This window comes from Pipistrellus hanaki (genome assembly GCF_964339955.1).
Source record: "Pipistrellus hanaki genome assembly, chromosome: 15".
Lineage (NCBI taxonomy): Eukaryota > Metazoa > Chordata > Mammalia > Chiroptera > Vespertilionidae > Pipistrellus > Pipistrellus hanaki.
In genome coordinates, this window is record NC_140517.1 from 36,478,543 (window position 1) to 36,492,008 (window position 13,466).

Genomic DNA, 13,466 nt, shown 5'->3' on the forward strand with positions numbered 1-13,466 from the left:
TTAGAGTTGCTGGAGGAGGTGGTTGCGGCTAGTGGTGGCTGCGGCAAGGAGAGAAATTCCTTTGTGACCCCCTGCACCCCAATGAGACCTCCAAAACCCCCAGCAACTCCTTAGACATTTTTCACCGTGTTCTGTTAGGGAGCTTAAAGGCACAACTAGAAATTCTCCCATTCCCCTTTTCAGGCTTATCAGAAACTGAGATCCTTATCTGTAGGAAAAACTGTGTCACTTTAAATTTCAAGCGGCTGGAGGTCTGGGAACAGGGCACTGAGCCTGCTCCCTCCTCCCTCTGCCTTTTCTAAATATTTTAAAATAATAGGAGGTTTGAGGCATGTTTATACATTTTTGAAGAACATAGAAAGAAGGTTTGAAGGCTAATTTGAAATAGTAAAGGTTTTTGTAAAGGTTATGCAAGTGATGAGAAGGGGAACAGGAAAGGGTTGAAAGGAAGAGAAGACAAGCTGCAAATAGGAAGGAATTAATATGCCTATTGTAGGAAGCAGGGACACTGAAAAATAGAATGTCCTGGCAGATTAGCTGGAGAGGCAAGAAGGGAGACTTAGACTCCAAGGATTTTTTTGTGGTTTCTGAACAGAGGAACATCAGTAAACTTTTGGCCTGCATAGAGGTAACAGTTTCTGAACAGAGGAACATCAGTAAACTTTTGGCCTTAATCTAGGCCCTTTGATGGGGACACTGTGCCATCCACCGGGAAAAAGGGTTACCAACTCCAGCCAGAAAGGACATTATTTTAGCCTTATTTGAGGCCATCTGACTCCCAGAAGCAGTTGCAATAGTGCACTGCAAAGGACATTAAACAGGGGAGACAATTAAAGCCAGAGGAAATAGAGCTGCAGACCAAACTGCTAAGAAAGATGCCCAAAAACCAGTGGGGCCTTTACAAGTCTTAGTAACCCTGCCAGACCCAGACCTACACCAAACAAGAGGAGAAATTGGCTGAACAGAAGCAAGCCATCAAAGGACCAGATGGTTGGTGGCCCCTACCAGATGACAGACTGTTAGTCCCAGAGGCTCTAGGTTGGACGTTAGTTGCCCAGTTACACCAGGTTACCCACTTAGGTGTCACCAAGACTTCTAAACTTCTGTGAGGCAGATACTACCAAGCTTAAATAAGATAATTAAAAACAGTCACTAGAAATACTGTCTGTGCACAAGTAAATGCTAAGGTAGGAGGGTCCCCCTGGAAATTCGGGCCCCAGAGAAATTCCCCAGGAAAGCATTGGAAGGTGGATTTCACAGAGATTAAGCCACCAGCAATAAGGTACAAGTACATGCTAGTTTTTATAGACACCTTCTCAGATTAGGTTGAAGCATAGTACAGAAACTGCCTCTATAGTAGTCAAGAGATTACTCCAGGAGATAATACCTAGATTCGAGCAGCCAATAGTCATAGGATCAGATAACAGCCCAGCCTTTGTAGCAAGGTATCTCAAAGTATAGCTCAAGCCTTAGGACAGGCATGAGCAGAACTCTAAAAAGTTTAATTAAATTTGTCCTGAAAACCGGTGAAAATTGGACCAACCCCCTGCCCTTCACCCTCTTATGAGCCAGGTGTACCCTCTACAGGGAGAAGTCCCCCCCGCCCCCCTTTTTGAGACCATGTATGATAGATCTCCCTCCATCCTTCCTGGGGTCAGTGAGAAACTGAAAGCTAGAATTCATAACCATTCCCTTGCTCAAGTCCTTACAGGCTCTGCAGTTTACCCAGAGAGCCACCCATAAGCTTGTTCCAGATGGACTACCAGTGCCCCCGTGGACCCTGTACACCCTTCCAGCCCGGAGACTCTGTGTGGGTAAAGAAGTTCACTGTCCAAGGACTCACCCCAACCTGAAAGGGATGCTACACTGTTATCCTGAGCACACCCATGGCTGTTGAAGTAAATGGCACCCAAACCTGGCTACACCACTCCCAGCTCCTGCACAGAAAACAACCTGGATCCTGGCAACCAGCAGCCTCACCCGCGAGATCCCTAGCCTGGGCTCCACACAGGCCAGGAGGAGACTTGATGCCTGCAGGAGGGAATTGGACTTCAGTGAGGACAGTACTAATGGGAACTGTGGTACTAGAGGTTTTGGTAACTGTAAGAACATTTTTGCTAGCCAGTGAGAAAGTCTGGGGCTAAGTAAAGCTACATGTGCAAGGGAACGGGAGAGCAGAAAGAGAACAACAAATACCCTTAAAGGAAGTAGGATGAGTCAATGATTTGACTCATGCACATAAAACCAGTGGGGAATGAAATATAGTGGCAACCATACTTTGGTAAAAACTGCTGTTTGAATTTTAACCCTGCTAAGTCTGGCTCCTGCATCTGATTAAAACACTGGGTACTTAGCTTCCAGGTGGAGACCTGGAGGCTAAGGCAATTTTCCCTTGCCAGGGACCAGAACCACAGAAGATTGATTCCCACTGACTCAGTAGCTTCAGGAATAGATACTGTAGATAACCTTTAGAGACTAACCGCTGAGCTCTGCTTCTGTGTTATCGGCTATCACAAGATAGGGCCACATTCCAATGTCCAGCAGGATGTGACTGGGAACCAAACCTGCAGGCTGTCCCAGTCTTTAGAATTTAGTCTTTAAGATTTAGGAACAAAGGGAAATTCTTGCAGTTTAGGCCTTTAAAAAGACTTGCCTACACCTGGAACAGTGCAGTCATGTGGAGACCACCTGTGTGTGGTGCTCTCGCGGCTGTCCTGGCCAGTTTTTATTTTAATAAATCCTTGCCTGCTTTTTTTAATTAATCATCAGCCTCTAGTGGTCTTATTTTGAACCCAGGATTCGACCCCACAACACTGCCCTCTTTATGAGGACAAGAAGTGTTTCCAAGACATTTTAGTCAGTTGTGAATACCAGTCATATCATTGATGCAAGCCCATTTCCAATAGTTATTCTTATTTTTAATTGTTTAAAGCATTACAAATAGTAGCACATGTCTTCTTCCCCCACCCCCATTGACCTTCCCACAGTCTCCCCTTACTCCCCCCACCCCGCCCCCACCCCACACATGCCCTCACACCCCACCCCAGTGTCTTGAATCCATTGGTTTTGCTTATATGCAACTCCTTGGGTTGACCTCTTACCTCCCCCTCCCAAACCTCCCCTGCCTTCCCGTAATAGTTATTCCAATCAGCAAAGCCGCTGGTATAGAGCAGAAAGGTCAGTATTTTTTAGTAGTTTCCTCAGAGCCTTCTCTTGTAATTCATTATCTCCTGACCACCCCTGGAGTAACTGACCTTTGGAGTTTAGTTGTAAAACTCAAAACAGGCAGGAGGGGGCACCAAGGCCTCATTTCTACACAAGGAGGGTTACTATTGTATATGGTGGCCACCAGGGGGCACTGTCGTTGGATAAGCACTATTGCTTGCTAGCTGCTGTTGAAGACATTAGGAATAGAACCATGTTTGAGGGCAAGCCAGAAGCTAATATTCTAAAAGTGGGGGAATCTAGCCAGACGATAAAATGATAGATAATTCAGGGTCTCATAAATTATATGGAGAAAATAAACCAGGGTAACAGGATAATGACTGAGCATGGCTCCTTAAGGAAGAGGTGTAAGGACTCCTCTCTGATTACATCTAAATGAGCAGGACTCTGGAAGAGTGCTCTGTGAAGAGGAAAGCTGTCTGTGGATCCTGGAGGGGAAGAGCCAGATGGATGGAGTGGCCAGTGCAGGCAAGGGACAGAGTGGACAGGGAGGAAGGCAGAATGGTGACCATGGAGGGGAGGACTTTGGCTTCTGTTCTGGGGCCAAGGGAAACCTTTGGAGAATTGTGATAGGAAAGATCCCCAAGATAGGCTATTACAGGAACAAGCAAGGTTAGGAAAATGTTCACAATGTCTGTCAGTGTATAGAGGGGAAGCAATATAAGTTCACATTGGTTTGTATTTGCATGAGGATATACCGGGACAATAGCAAGAAAATGTTTAAAACAGTGACCTTTGGAGGAAAGAGAAGAGGGAAAAGGATGGATGGAGACTAATGTAGGAGTGAGAAAAAGCGTCCTCTGGCTGCTGAGTAGAAAGCAGACCACAGACCTTCATAGGCAGAGCCTAGTGAAGGAGGCAAGGGGGGCAGGCCAGGTTTTTCCATGTTCCAGGGGTGTGGGTTGGTATTCCCAAGGGACAACTTGCTGGCCAGGTATGGGGGTGTAGAAGCAAATGGTCCAGCTCCCTCTCCCTACAATCAGGTTGATAACAGTGCTTATTATGTGCCTATGGTCTGTGCATTTAAGCCTCAACTACCCTGGGAGGTAGATACAATTATAATCACCTTAATTCTACAAATGTGGAAACAGGCACAGAAAGGTTAAGTGACTTGCTCAATATCACACAGCCAGAAGTAGGAAAAATGGCATTTGAATCTGGGCTCTTACCCATTTCAGTATGTTGCTTCTCAACCCTTTGTTGTAGCCTTATTTTCAGTCAAGTTGTATTGCCCTTTAGATAGGATTTCTCAGATAGGCTGTGAGAAGTTACCAGCACCTTAGTATAAATCAGTCAACCTCTTCCAGCCACTGAACAGCAATCATTGCTATCGTTTACAGGAGTGCTATAGTGTGGGAATAAAATAGCTGGGCTCTGGAGCCTGAAATTAAAGCCCAGAGCCACTTCCTAGCTGTGTGACTTCGGGCAAATGACATCAGTAATCTGGGCTTTCGTTTTTTGTGAAGCCCTCCTTTTCCTAATGAGGAAACTGAGAGGCACACCCAGGACTTTGGAACCTGAGTATATGCCGCCTCCACAAAGATGAGGAACCAAAAACAGGTTCTGTGAGAGGGAGTTCAGAGTTCCTTAGGCCTCAGTGGGTGTCCTGGGAGAGGCCCAGGCGCTCAGATGCCAGGAGGTGGGATACCTCCAGTCTCCACACATTCATTCTCTGCACATTTTGTGTGGAGGAAAGGGGCACTGGAAGCTGAGGCCTATCTGTGCAGGGACAGCAAGGCCACCCGAAGGGTTGGACCAGCCAGGCCCACCCTGCATGCTCTTCTTCAGGGGCACCTTCTCTTCCTGCCAGATGGGAACTCAGACTCCCTGGGATGGGTGCCTGATCCTGGCCAGACTGCAGGGTGGCCCGGAGTGGGAACTGCAGCTGGGGCCCCAACTTCAGTCAGCAGAGGCAAGACAGATGTGCTTTGTCCTGGGGGGGGGGAGGGGGGGGCGGGACACACTAGCTCTGGTCCTGTGGGTCCTTGGTGCAACCCCAGCCACACTCCTGACTGCACCCAGCTGGGATCACTAGTACACTAGACCTGCTGTTAAACTATTGAAATAGCCCTAGCCGGTTTGGCTCAGTGGATAGAGCATTGGCCCACAGACTGAAGGGTCCTGGGTCAAGGGCACATACCTGGGTTGCAGGCTTGATCCCCAGCTATGGTCAGGGCATATGCTGGAGGCAACCAATTGATGGATCTCTCTCACATTGATGTTTCTCTCTCTGTATCTCTCCTGCTCCCTTCCACTCTCTCTTAAATATCAATGGAAAAATATCCTCCAATGAGGATTAAAAAAGAATGAATTTTTTTTTTGTAAGTACTAACATACCTTTCAGTTTTTGGTCAATAGTCACTACCCATGTCTGATGCTCAGGCTCCTGCCCTGGGACCCTTCAGGTCTCCCCATGCCCCAGCCCAGGGGCTCTCCTGATGGACCCCTGGAAGACTTGCCTATTCTGATTGGTGGAGGGCCCTGCCAATATTTATCTTCCCTGGCTCAGCATCAATGTCAATTCCCACACACACAGGTTCCAAGTCCTCAGACATGGATATCCATTTCACACAAATGCCTATGCATCCTCCAAAGCCCTGCCTCAATGGGACTTTCTTCAGGAAGCCCTCCAAAAACTTACCACCCCCAGCATGACAGGTGCCTCCCACTCTCAGGGCTCCCAGGTATCTTGGACCGTTCACCCCTTTGTTCTAATCTTCTGCACCAGTATGTGAGCACCTTGACTCCAGGGGTCATATTCTTCTCCTCTTTGTGGTCTCAATTTCAATGACCATGTCAAGTACACAATAAGTGCTCAATAAAATTCATGGCATGATGACTGTTCATGATGTGTTGTGGTGATAGCAGGCATATTTGGTCCTGTGCAGGCCATCATTCCCAAAGGAGCTGGGTGCCTTCTGTACACTAGGGCCTTGGCAGCTGGGACAGGCCAAGGCTGGGGGAGGGGAGGACAGGATGTGAGTCCCGGGGGTGGAAGGTCAGCAGAGCCTGTTCTCATGCTCTCTGGCCGCTGAGGAGTGATTCTCCATCTGTGTGGGCCAGCTGTGGGTGCTGGACACAAGGAGACCAGCAGGAGAGGAAGATTTTAGGAGTGGAGCTAGGGGAAGCCTAGAGTGACCAAGGAGAGGAAAAAGGCACTCAGTGTTACTGTTACAGAACCATTAAATACTACTTATAAACAAGCCAGGAGGGCACTAGGAAGTGGGGGCTAAGGGGTCTCAGTGGCCAGAGAGTGTCAGGGTGGCAAGGTCCGGGCCCGGTCTTGGAGTGGGCTCAGGCTTCTGTCACCGGAGGGGCTGGGCTGGCGGAGGCCGGGCTGCTTGTGGAGGCCTCGCAACTTCACCAGCAGCTCCTGGACGAAGTCCTGAGGACAGGGTGGAGGGTGCTGAGAACAGGGGGAGGGGTGGGGCCCTGCCCAGCCCAGCCCCTCTGACCTGACCAGGTCAGTGAGAGGAGGTGGAGGTGAAGTTAGGGAAGAGGAGAGGCCATAAAGAGGAAGAAGATTGGGGTGGGAGGGGAAGGGAGGAGACAGAGATGGGAGAGGGCAAAGAAAGAAAGATATAAGGAATGAGAGAGATGGAGACACAGAAAGCAAGACAGGGAGCTATAGAGATAGATAAGGATAGAGAGACTAGGAGAGAGATGGAGACAGAGGCCAGAACACAGAACAGACAGAGATGCAGAGAGAGAGAGAGTCAGAGAGAAAGACAAAGGGACAGAGAAAGATAGATAAGGATAGAGGGACTAGGAGAGAGATGGAGACAGAGGCCAGAACACAGAACAGACAGAGATGCAGAGAGAGAGAGTCAGAGAGAAAGACAAAGGGACAGAGAAAGATAGATAAGGATAGAGGGACTAGGAGAGAGATGGAGACAGAGGCCAGAACACAGAACAGACAGAGATGCAGAGAGAGAGAGAGAGAGAGAGTCAGAGAGAAAGACAAAGGGACAGAGAAAGAAACAGAGCCACAGAAACATTCAAGATGTTTCCTAGGCCAAGAGATCACCAGAAGGGTCCCCAGGGACAGAGCCTGAGCCTGCAGAGCAGCAGACGCACAATCTCCCTCAGGCAGCCAGAGCTAGTTAGAGAAACATGAATATTTTTCCCTTTTAAAGCAGAGAAGGAAGTGGGAGGGGTTGGGCTGCTCAGCTTCAAGGCCTGGAAAATTGGGCGGGGGGGGGGGGGGGGGGGGGGGCGGGGGGGGGGGGATTGGGGCAGGGACACAGAGATGTGGAAGGGAGCCCCAGGGTGGGGAGACAGATGTGGAAGGGAGCCCCGAGGGGGAGGAGGGAGAAGCAGACAGAGCATAGCAGAGGTAAAAAAAAACAGGAGACAGATGGGGGAGCTCTCAGAGGAGAGGAGATAATGGAGGCCCAGTGGCAGATGGGAAAAGAGGAGAAGATAAAAGACACCACTAGAGAGAGAAAAGGGTTCCCCAGAATTCCCTCTGCTGGTCCTGGATGGCAGCTTTCCCCTGCTCCCCAGACACCCCCCTTCCCCATGAGGATGCAGGGGGCCAGAACAGGGCCTGTAAGGGGGAACAAAAAACTCACCTCTGTGGGGTTCGCGCAGGATTTCAGGAGCCCCTAAACCCCCACCCACGGAAAAAAAAAAAAATTAAATAGTAAATGACTAACAATACCTCTGCCCCTCCAGTTCCTTCCCTTACTAACAAAGCCCCAAGCAACAAAACAATGAAGTCAGACTCCAAGGTCCCACCTGTCTTTAAGGGGGGACACAGTCTGAGGGCAGGTTGAGGTGAGGTCACACAGCATTTCCTGCCTCTAGGAGAAAACAGGCCATAAGAGCCAAACTGCCCACTTGCTATGACTCCCAGCTCCGCTCCTCCTGAGCTGTGGGACCCTGGGCAAGTGATTACATCTCCTGGGGTTCACATTCACCATCTGGAAAATGGAGAGTAGTGTCTACTTCATAGGGTATTGTGAGGATTAAATAAGATAATAAGTGTAGCCCTGGCCGGCTTGGCTAAGTGGATAGAGCATCGGCCTGTGGACTGAAGGGTCCTGGGTTCGATTCCAGTCGGGAGCACATGCCTTGGTTGTGGGCTCTATCCCCAGTGAGAGGCAAGCAGGAGACAGCTGATCAATGGTTCTCTCTCATTGATTTTTCTATCTTTCTATCCCTCTCCCTTCCTCTCTGAAATCAATAAAAAATATATATATATTTTTAAAAAGATAAGTGTAAAGCAATTGAAATAATTCCAAGTACATAGTAAAGATTCAATAAACATGGTAACCATTGCTGTGAATCTTAGGGAGGGGCGTGGTGGAGGACTGGGGGGCAGCTTTCCCCTCCACCTACCTGGATTTTCTGGCTTCTGTCCTCTTCACTCTCTAATTCCAACAGCTCGTCAATGTTGACTTCATCAGGCATCTCTGCCTCCTAAGGCAGGGAGAAGAGAAAGCTGGTCAGGAGCCCTTTTCCCTCCCTCCCCTGCTTTTGTCCAGGGGCTCTGTAGGAGCCAGGCCCAAGGGCCCAGCTGGCGGATTCCAGAGCAGTAATGTGGCAGTCAGGGACAGCACCGCCAAGGCGGGACATCTGGGTGTTGGGGGTAGGAGTGACAGATGAGTTGACAGAGGCCCAGGGCCTATGCCAGCTCAAATGCCTGGACCCCTGGGCCCCAGGGGCCTCAGGGCTGTCATGGGTCTCTCTGCTTGGCCCCAGTTCCCACAGCGGGTGGAGTTTTGGAATGTCAGATTCTGGGACTCAGGAGAGGGGCTGGCTCTGCCCTTGCAAGGAAAAGTCTGAGAGTTAGGTGTGGGGGAGGGGAGCTAGGGGAGCTGCCGCCAGAGCCTGCTAGGGTTGGCCCCTTGCCCCAGGCGACAGGAAGGAGCACAGGGGGTCAAGTGCAGCCTCCTGGGCTCAAGGAGATGGCCATCAAGCTCCTTTCCCACAAAGTAGGTAGGATGAGCCACGAGCCTAACTTTAAGCAACTAAGAAGGGGATTCATAATGGCCTCTTGGGCCAGAGGGCCAACCTCAGGCTGGCTCAGTATCCCTGCTGGGGACAGAGCCCAGCAGTCTGAGCATGAGATCTCTGAGTCTAACAGATGTTTTCTTCCCTCACCCAAAGTTCTGCTGATTTTAGTGCAGCCTTCAGGAGTGGGTGTTCAGCAAAGGCATGGAGTATATAAGTGTGTTACACACCTGTGGGTGCCCCTGTGCTGGGGGCTGGGGCCAGCATGATGGTGCAGAGGTATGTGGCATCATGTGCGTGGCCTGCACAGGGGCCTGTGGTCCTATGGGTGTAAAGTGTGTGGCTCTGGCTTACTGTGTTTTCTCATGATCATGTATTACAGACAGCCATAGTGCCCACCGCCTGAGGGTGACCTCTAGGATATCACTTACCACTAGCAACTGGACTTCACTGTCATCTGTACAAGCCCATTTGTGTCTGAGAACAGAGGGACCTCATGTCACTGTGAGGGGCCATGGCTTCTACCATCTTCACACTGTGTGGAGGATTTCAGCCTCCTGTGTGTCTGTGTAATCCTGTGATCATCAGGAACCAGAGCTGTGTCCCCAGCATCTGTGTTGTACAAAGTATGACTTCCATCAGAGGCTCCAGTGAATGCAAGACTATAGTTCATGCTCTGTGTGCCCAGGGGCAGCTACAGTTTCTGCCATTTCTGTGTCCACATGTACCTACACCTTCTGTAGCTTACTGTTCTCTATCTGGGTGAAACTGTTATTTCTGTCTTTTTTGCTTTTGTTTTTTCAAACCTCACCCAAGGACATGCTTAGCATAAGTGAGAGCAAGAGAGACAGACATCGATGTGAGAGAGAAACCTCAATCAGCTGCCAGTAAGTGTTCTGATCAGGGATTGAACTCTCAACCCTGACCGACAATCAAACTAGCAACCTTTCAGTGCACTGGATGATGCTCCAACCAACTAAGCCACTCCGGCTAGGCTCATTTCTGTGGTTTTATGCCTGAGTGTCTGTAGCATATGTCCTGTAGTTATTGTTTTTGCCTTTAGGGAGTAACGGTATGATTTAGTTGTAATGGTTGTAGCTTGTATCAACCAATAGTTGATACAGCTTGTGCTGGTGTATATCTATGAAGAGCTGTAACTGGAGTCCTTTTATGTGACTGTAGTTTAGTTGTGTTGTGTGTCTGCATATGGCTGTGGCCTGTTCTACTATGCCATGGATGTCCACGGCTGTAGCATATGTTGATTTGCAAGTGATCACAGCTTGTGTCCTTGAGGGTCTGTGTATGGCTGTTGCTTTGCTCATTGTGCCTGTGAGTGGCTATAGCTTGCTACTGTGAACGGCTGTGACTATTGTTGCTTCCTTTGCTATGTATCTCTGCGTGGTTATAATTCCCCTGTCATCATGTCTATGTTTGGCTTTAAGACATCCCCTCCCCCCACCCTTTCTCCAGATATGGCTGCTCCGACTCCTCAACTTTGCCTCTTCACCCCCCAGATGGTAAACCCCTGGCCCTCCCCAGATGTTTGGTCACATCTCAGGTGATTCAAGTGTGTGTCTCTGTGTCCACAAGCAGAGTGCCATCGACGATGGATGGCCAAGCCAATAAGTGCAATGAGTGCCCGACCCCTTGGCGTGCGTGTGCAGCAGCTAGCACAAGCAACCAAAGTCCCCGACGTCTTCACGCCCCTCCCAGTCTCACCTGGCCGCGGTATAGCTCCTCCAAGCGCCCGTCTATCCACTTCTCCACGTCCAGCCGCCGCTGCAGCTCCCGCCGGTCGTACTTAACTGTGACACGCGCGTGTCGTTTCTGCAGCCCCCCTGGACTGCCCCCCGGCCCGCGGGCCCGCGACGGAGCCTGCAGCTTACTCAGCACCCTCTTGCCCAGCCGCTGAGCTGCCATCGCGTCCCGGCCCGGACGCTGCCGCGCAGTGAGCCTTCGCCTAGCGCCCGGGGGCCCTCTTACGCGGCGGGGCGGGGTGGGGCGGGGCCGGCGGGGGCGGGGGCTCCGACTCCTCGGGGCCCACCCCGCCCCAACCTCCCCGGGCCTCAGTTTTCTCTCTGGCCGCAGCGCTGGTGTAAAGCCGGTAGCCGACAGGGCCTCAGGTAAGGGTAGGGTCTGTGAGCCTCTGGCCAGGCAGGGCGAATGGGGCTCCAGGCCACTGGATCACAGGATCGGGGTACCAAGACAGACTCAGGGAACCCGCCTCTTGGCGCCTTCTGGCGGTTGCAAGGAACGGTGCAGGAGGCCCGTGCCATCCTTCTTTGCTCGGGAACATCAATCCATAGTACTCACTGTACATCATTTGTTCGTTGCTTCATTTATTCACTCATCCATGCATTCATTCGTCCATTTATTTGCTCTACAAATACTGAGTGTCTATAACAGGTCAGTGAACAAAAGAGACAAGCCCAGTCCTCATGGAGTTAGCATTCTTTGGTGGAGACAGGCATTAAACATATAAGTACAGTATATTATAGAGTTTCAGAATATGATAAATTCTATGGAGTTGCAATTTTAGCAAGAGTGACAAGAAACGTCCAAGAAAGATACCTTAACACTTAATTTTGGCCATGTCCCTCCCCTGCTTAAAACTATCCATAAGTAGGCAAATATCTTAGATATCGTCAACATAAGAAACATCAGCGGAGACCCGGAAACCGGTTTGGCTCAGTGGATGGAGCGTCGGCCTGCGGACTGAAGATTCCAGGTTCGATTCCAGTCAAGGGCATGTACCTTGGTTGCGGGCACTTCGCCAGTGGGGTGTGTGCAGGAGGCAGCTGATCGATGTTTCTAACTGTCCCTCTCCCTTCCTCTCTGTAAAAAAAAAAAATCCATAAAATAAAAATAAAAAAATAAAAAAGAGACATCAAAGGTGCTAGCTGGGTAACTCAGAGCATTATCCCAATAATTCAAGGTTGCAGGTTCCACCCCGGATCAGGGCACATACAAGAAGCAATCAATGAATGCATAAATAAGTGGAACAAATCTATGTTTCTTCTCTGTCTCTGAAAAAAAATCAATCAATAAATTAAAAAAAAAAGTGTTCAAACCTGTAGAGAATTTTTTAAAAATATATTTCATTGATTTTTTTTTACAGAGAGGAAGGAAGAGAGGTAGAGAGTTAGAAATATGGATGAGAGAGAAACATCCATCAGCTGCCTCCTCCACTGAGCCAAACCGGTTTCGGCCTGTAGAGAATTTTTATGAGTTTGAGCCACACTGAGGACATATGCCAGGGAGCAAGATCTCAAATGCTTCAGAGAATAACAGTTTTGCATTTCTTTCATACATTTAAAAGATCAAGGAGGGAACTAAGTAAGATAATGTGAAGTTGGGAAAAAGCAATGCAAGCACTGGATTACAGGATAGTTCTCTTGAGGGTGGTTAAGTTTATATCAAAGATGGTCAGAAACAATGGACAGAGCTTGCTTAAGGCAAAGATAACTTTTTACTAAAAAGTTATAGAACTGGGCCTCTCTACCCATAATGACCAGCCCAGTTAGAAATTTATGATCAAATTACACTGTGAGGTTGGTTTTTTCCACAGATGATATCCAACTTATGTATTTTTTTCTTTGTTGCTTGTGCTTTTGGTATAATACTGTGGACTAAAAGAAGGGAAGGGGATATAGAAAGTAACCTCACAGGTTGATCTTGTCATAAATTCCTAACTGGGCAGGTCATGGTGGATAGTTAGGCTCAGGCCTATAACTGTCTAATAAAAGGTTTATCTAGTCCTAACCATTTGGCTCAGTAGATAGAGCGTCAGCCTGAGGACTCAAGGGTCCCAGGTTCGATTCCAATCAAGAACATGTGCCTTGGTTTTAGGCATATCCCCAGTAGGGAGTGTGTAGGAGGCAGCTGATTGATGTTTCTCTCTCATCATCAATGTTTCTATCTCTCTCTCCCTTTCCCTTCCTCTCTGAAATCAATAAAAATATATTTTAGCCGAGACCGGTTTGGCTCAGTGGATAGAGCATCGGCCTGCGGACTGAAAGGTCCCGGGTTCAATTCCGGTCAAGGGAACGTACCTTGGTTGCGGGTATATCCCCAGTAGGGGGTGTACAAGAGGCAGCTGGTCGATGATTCTCTCTCATCGATGTTTCTAACTCTCTATCCCTCTCTCTTCCTCTCTGTAAAAAATCAATAAAGTATATTTAAAAAAAAAAAAAAATATATATATATATATATATATATATATATATTCTAAAAAATAAAAATGGACAAGATCTGAATAAACATTTCTCTAAAAAATATATATG

The 13,466-nt window shown here is 48.8% G+C and overlaps 1 protein-coding gene across 2 annotated transcripts; it reads right to left on the minus strand.

Annotated features, from left to right (window-relative positions):
• Positions 1-3,032: 3,032 nt before the first annotated feature.
• PPP1R14A (protein phosphatase 1 regulatory inhibitor subunit 14A) lies at positions 3,033-11,180 on the minus strand. Of its 2 annotated transcripts, none has more exons than XM_084861392.1 (4): positions 10,903-11,180; positions 8,569-8,649; positions 7,800-7,832; positions 3,033-6,354 (listed from the first exon to the last, which is right to left on the minus strand). In XM_084861392.1, exons 1-4 carry the CDS (start codon positions 11,101-11,103, stop codon positions 6,241-6,243), a joined length of 429 nt encoding a protein of 142 aa, XP_084717518.1. In that variant the 5' UTR covers positions 11,104-11,180; the 3' UTR covers positions 3,033-6,240. The 2 variants fall into 2 exon arrangements, with proteins under 2 accessions (XP_084717518.1, XP_084717517.1); XM_084861391.1 differs by having other exon boundaries at positions 3,033-6,610; positions 10,903-11,177.
• Between the last annotated feature and the right edge of the window lie 2,286 nt (positions 11,181-13,466).

Excerpts from the sequence above, each read along its gene's own strand:
- PPP1R14A (XM_084861391.1), bottom strand. The coding sequence starts at position 11,103 with ATGGCAGCTCAGCGGCTGGGCAAGAGGGTGCTGAGTAAGCTGCAGGCT. Across the intron at positions 8,650-10,902 it reads AGGAGCTATACCGCGGCCAG|GAGGCAGAGATGCCTGATGA; the intron begins GTGAGACTGGGA and ends TCCCTGCCTTAG. Across the intron at positions 7,833-8,568 it reads ACAGAAGCCAGAAAATCCAG|GGGCTCCTGAAATCCTGCGC; the intron begins GTAGGTGGAGGG and ends GTGGGGGTTTAG.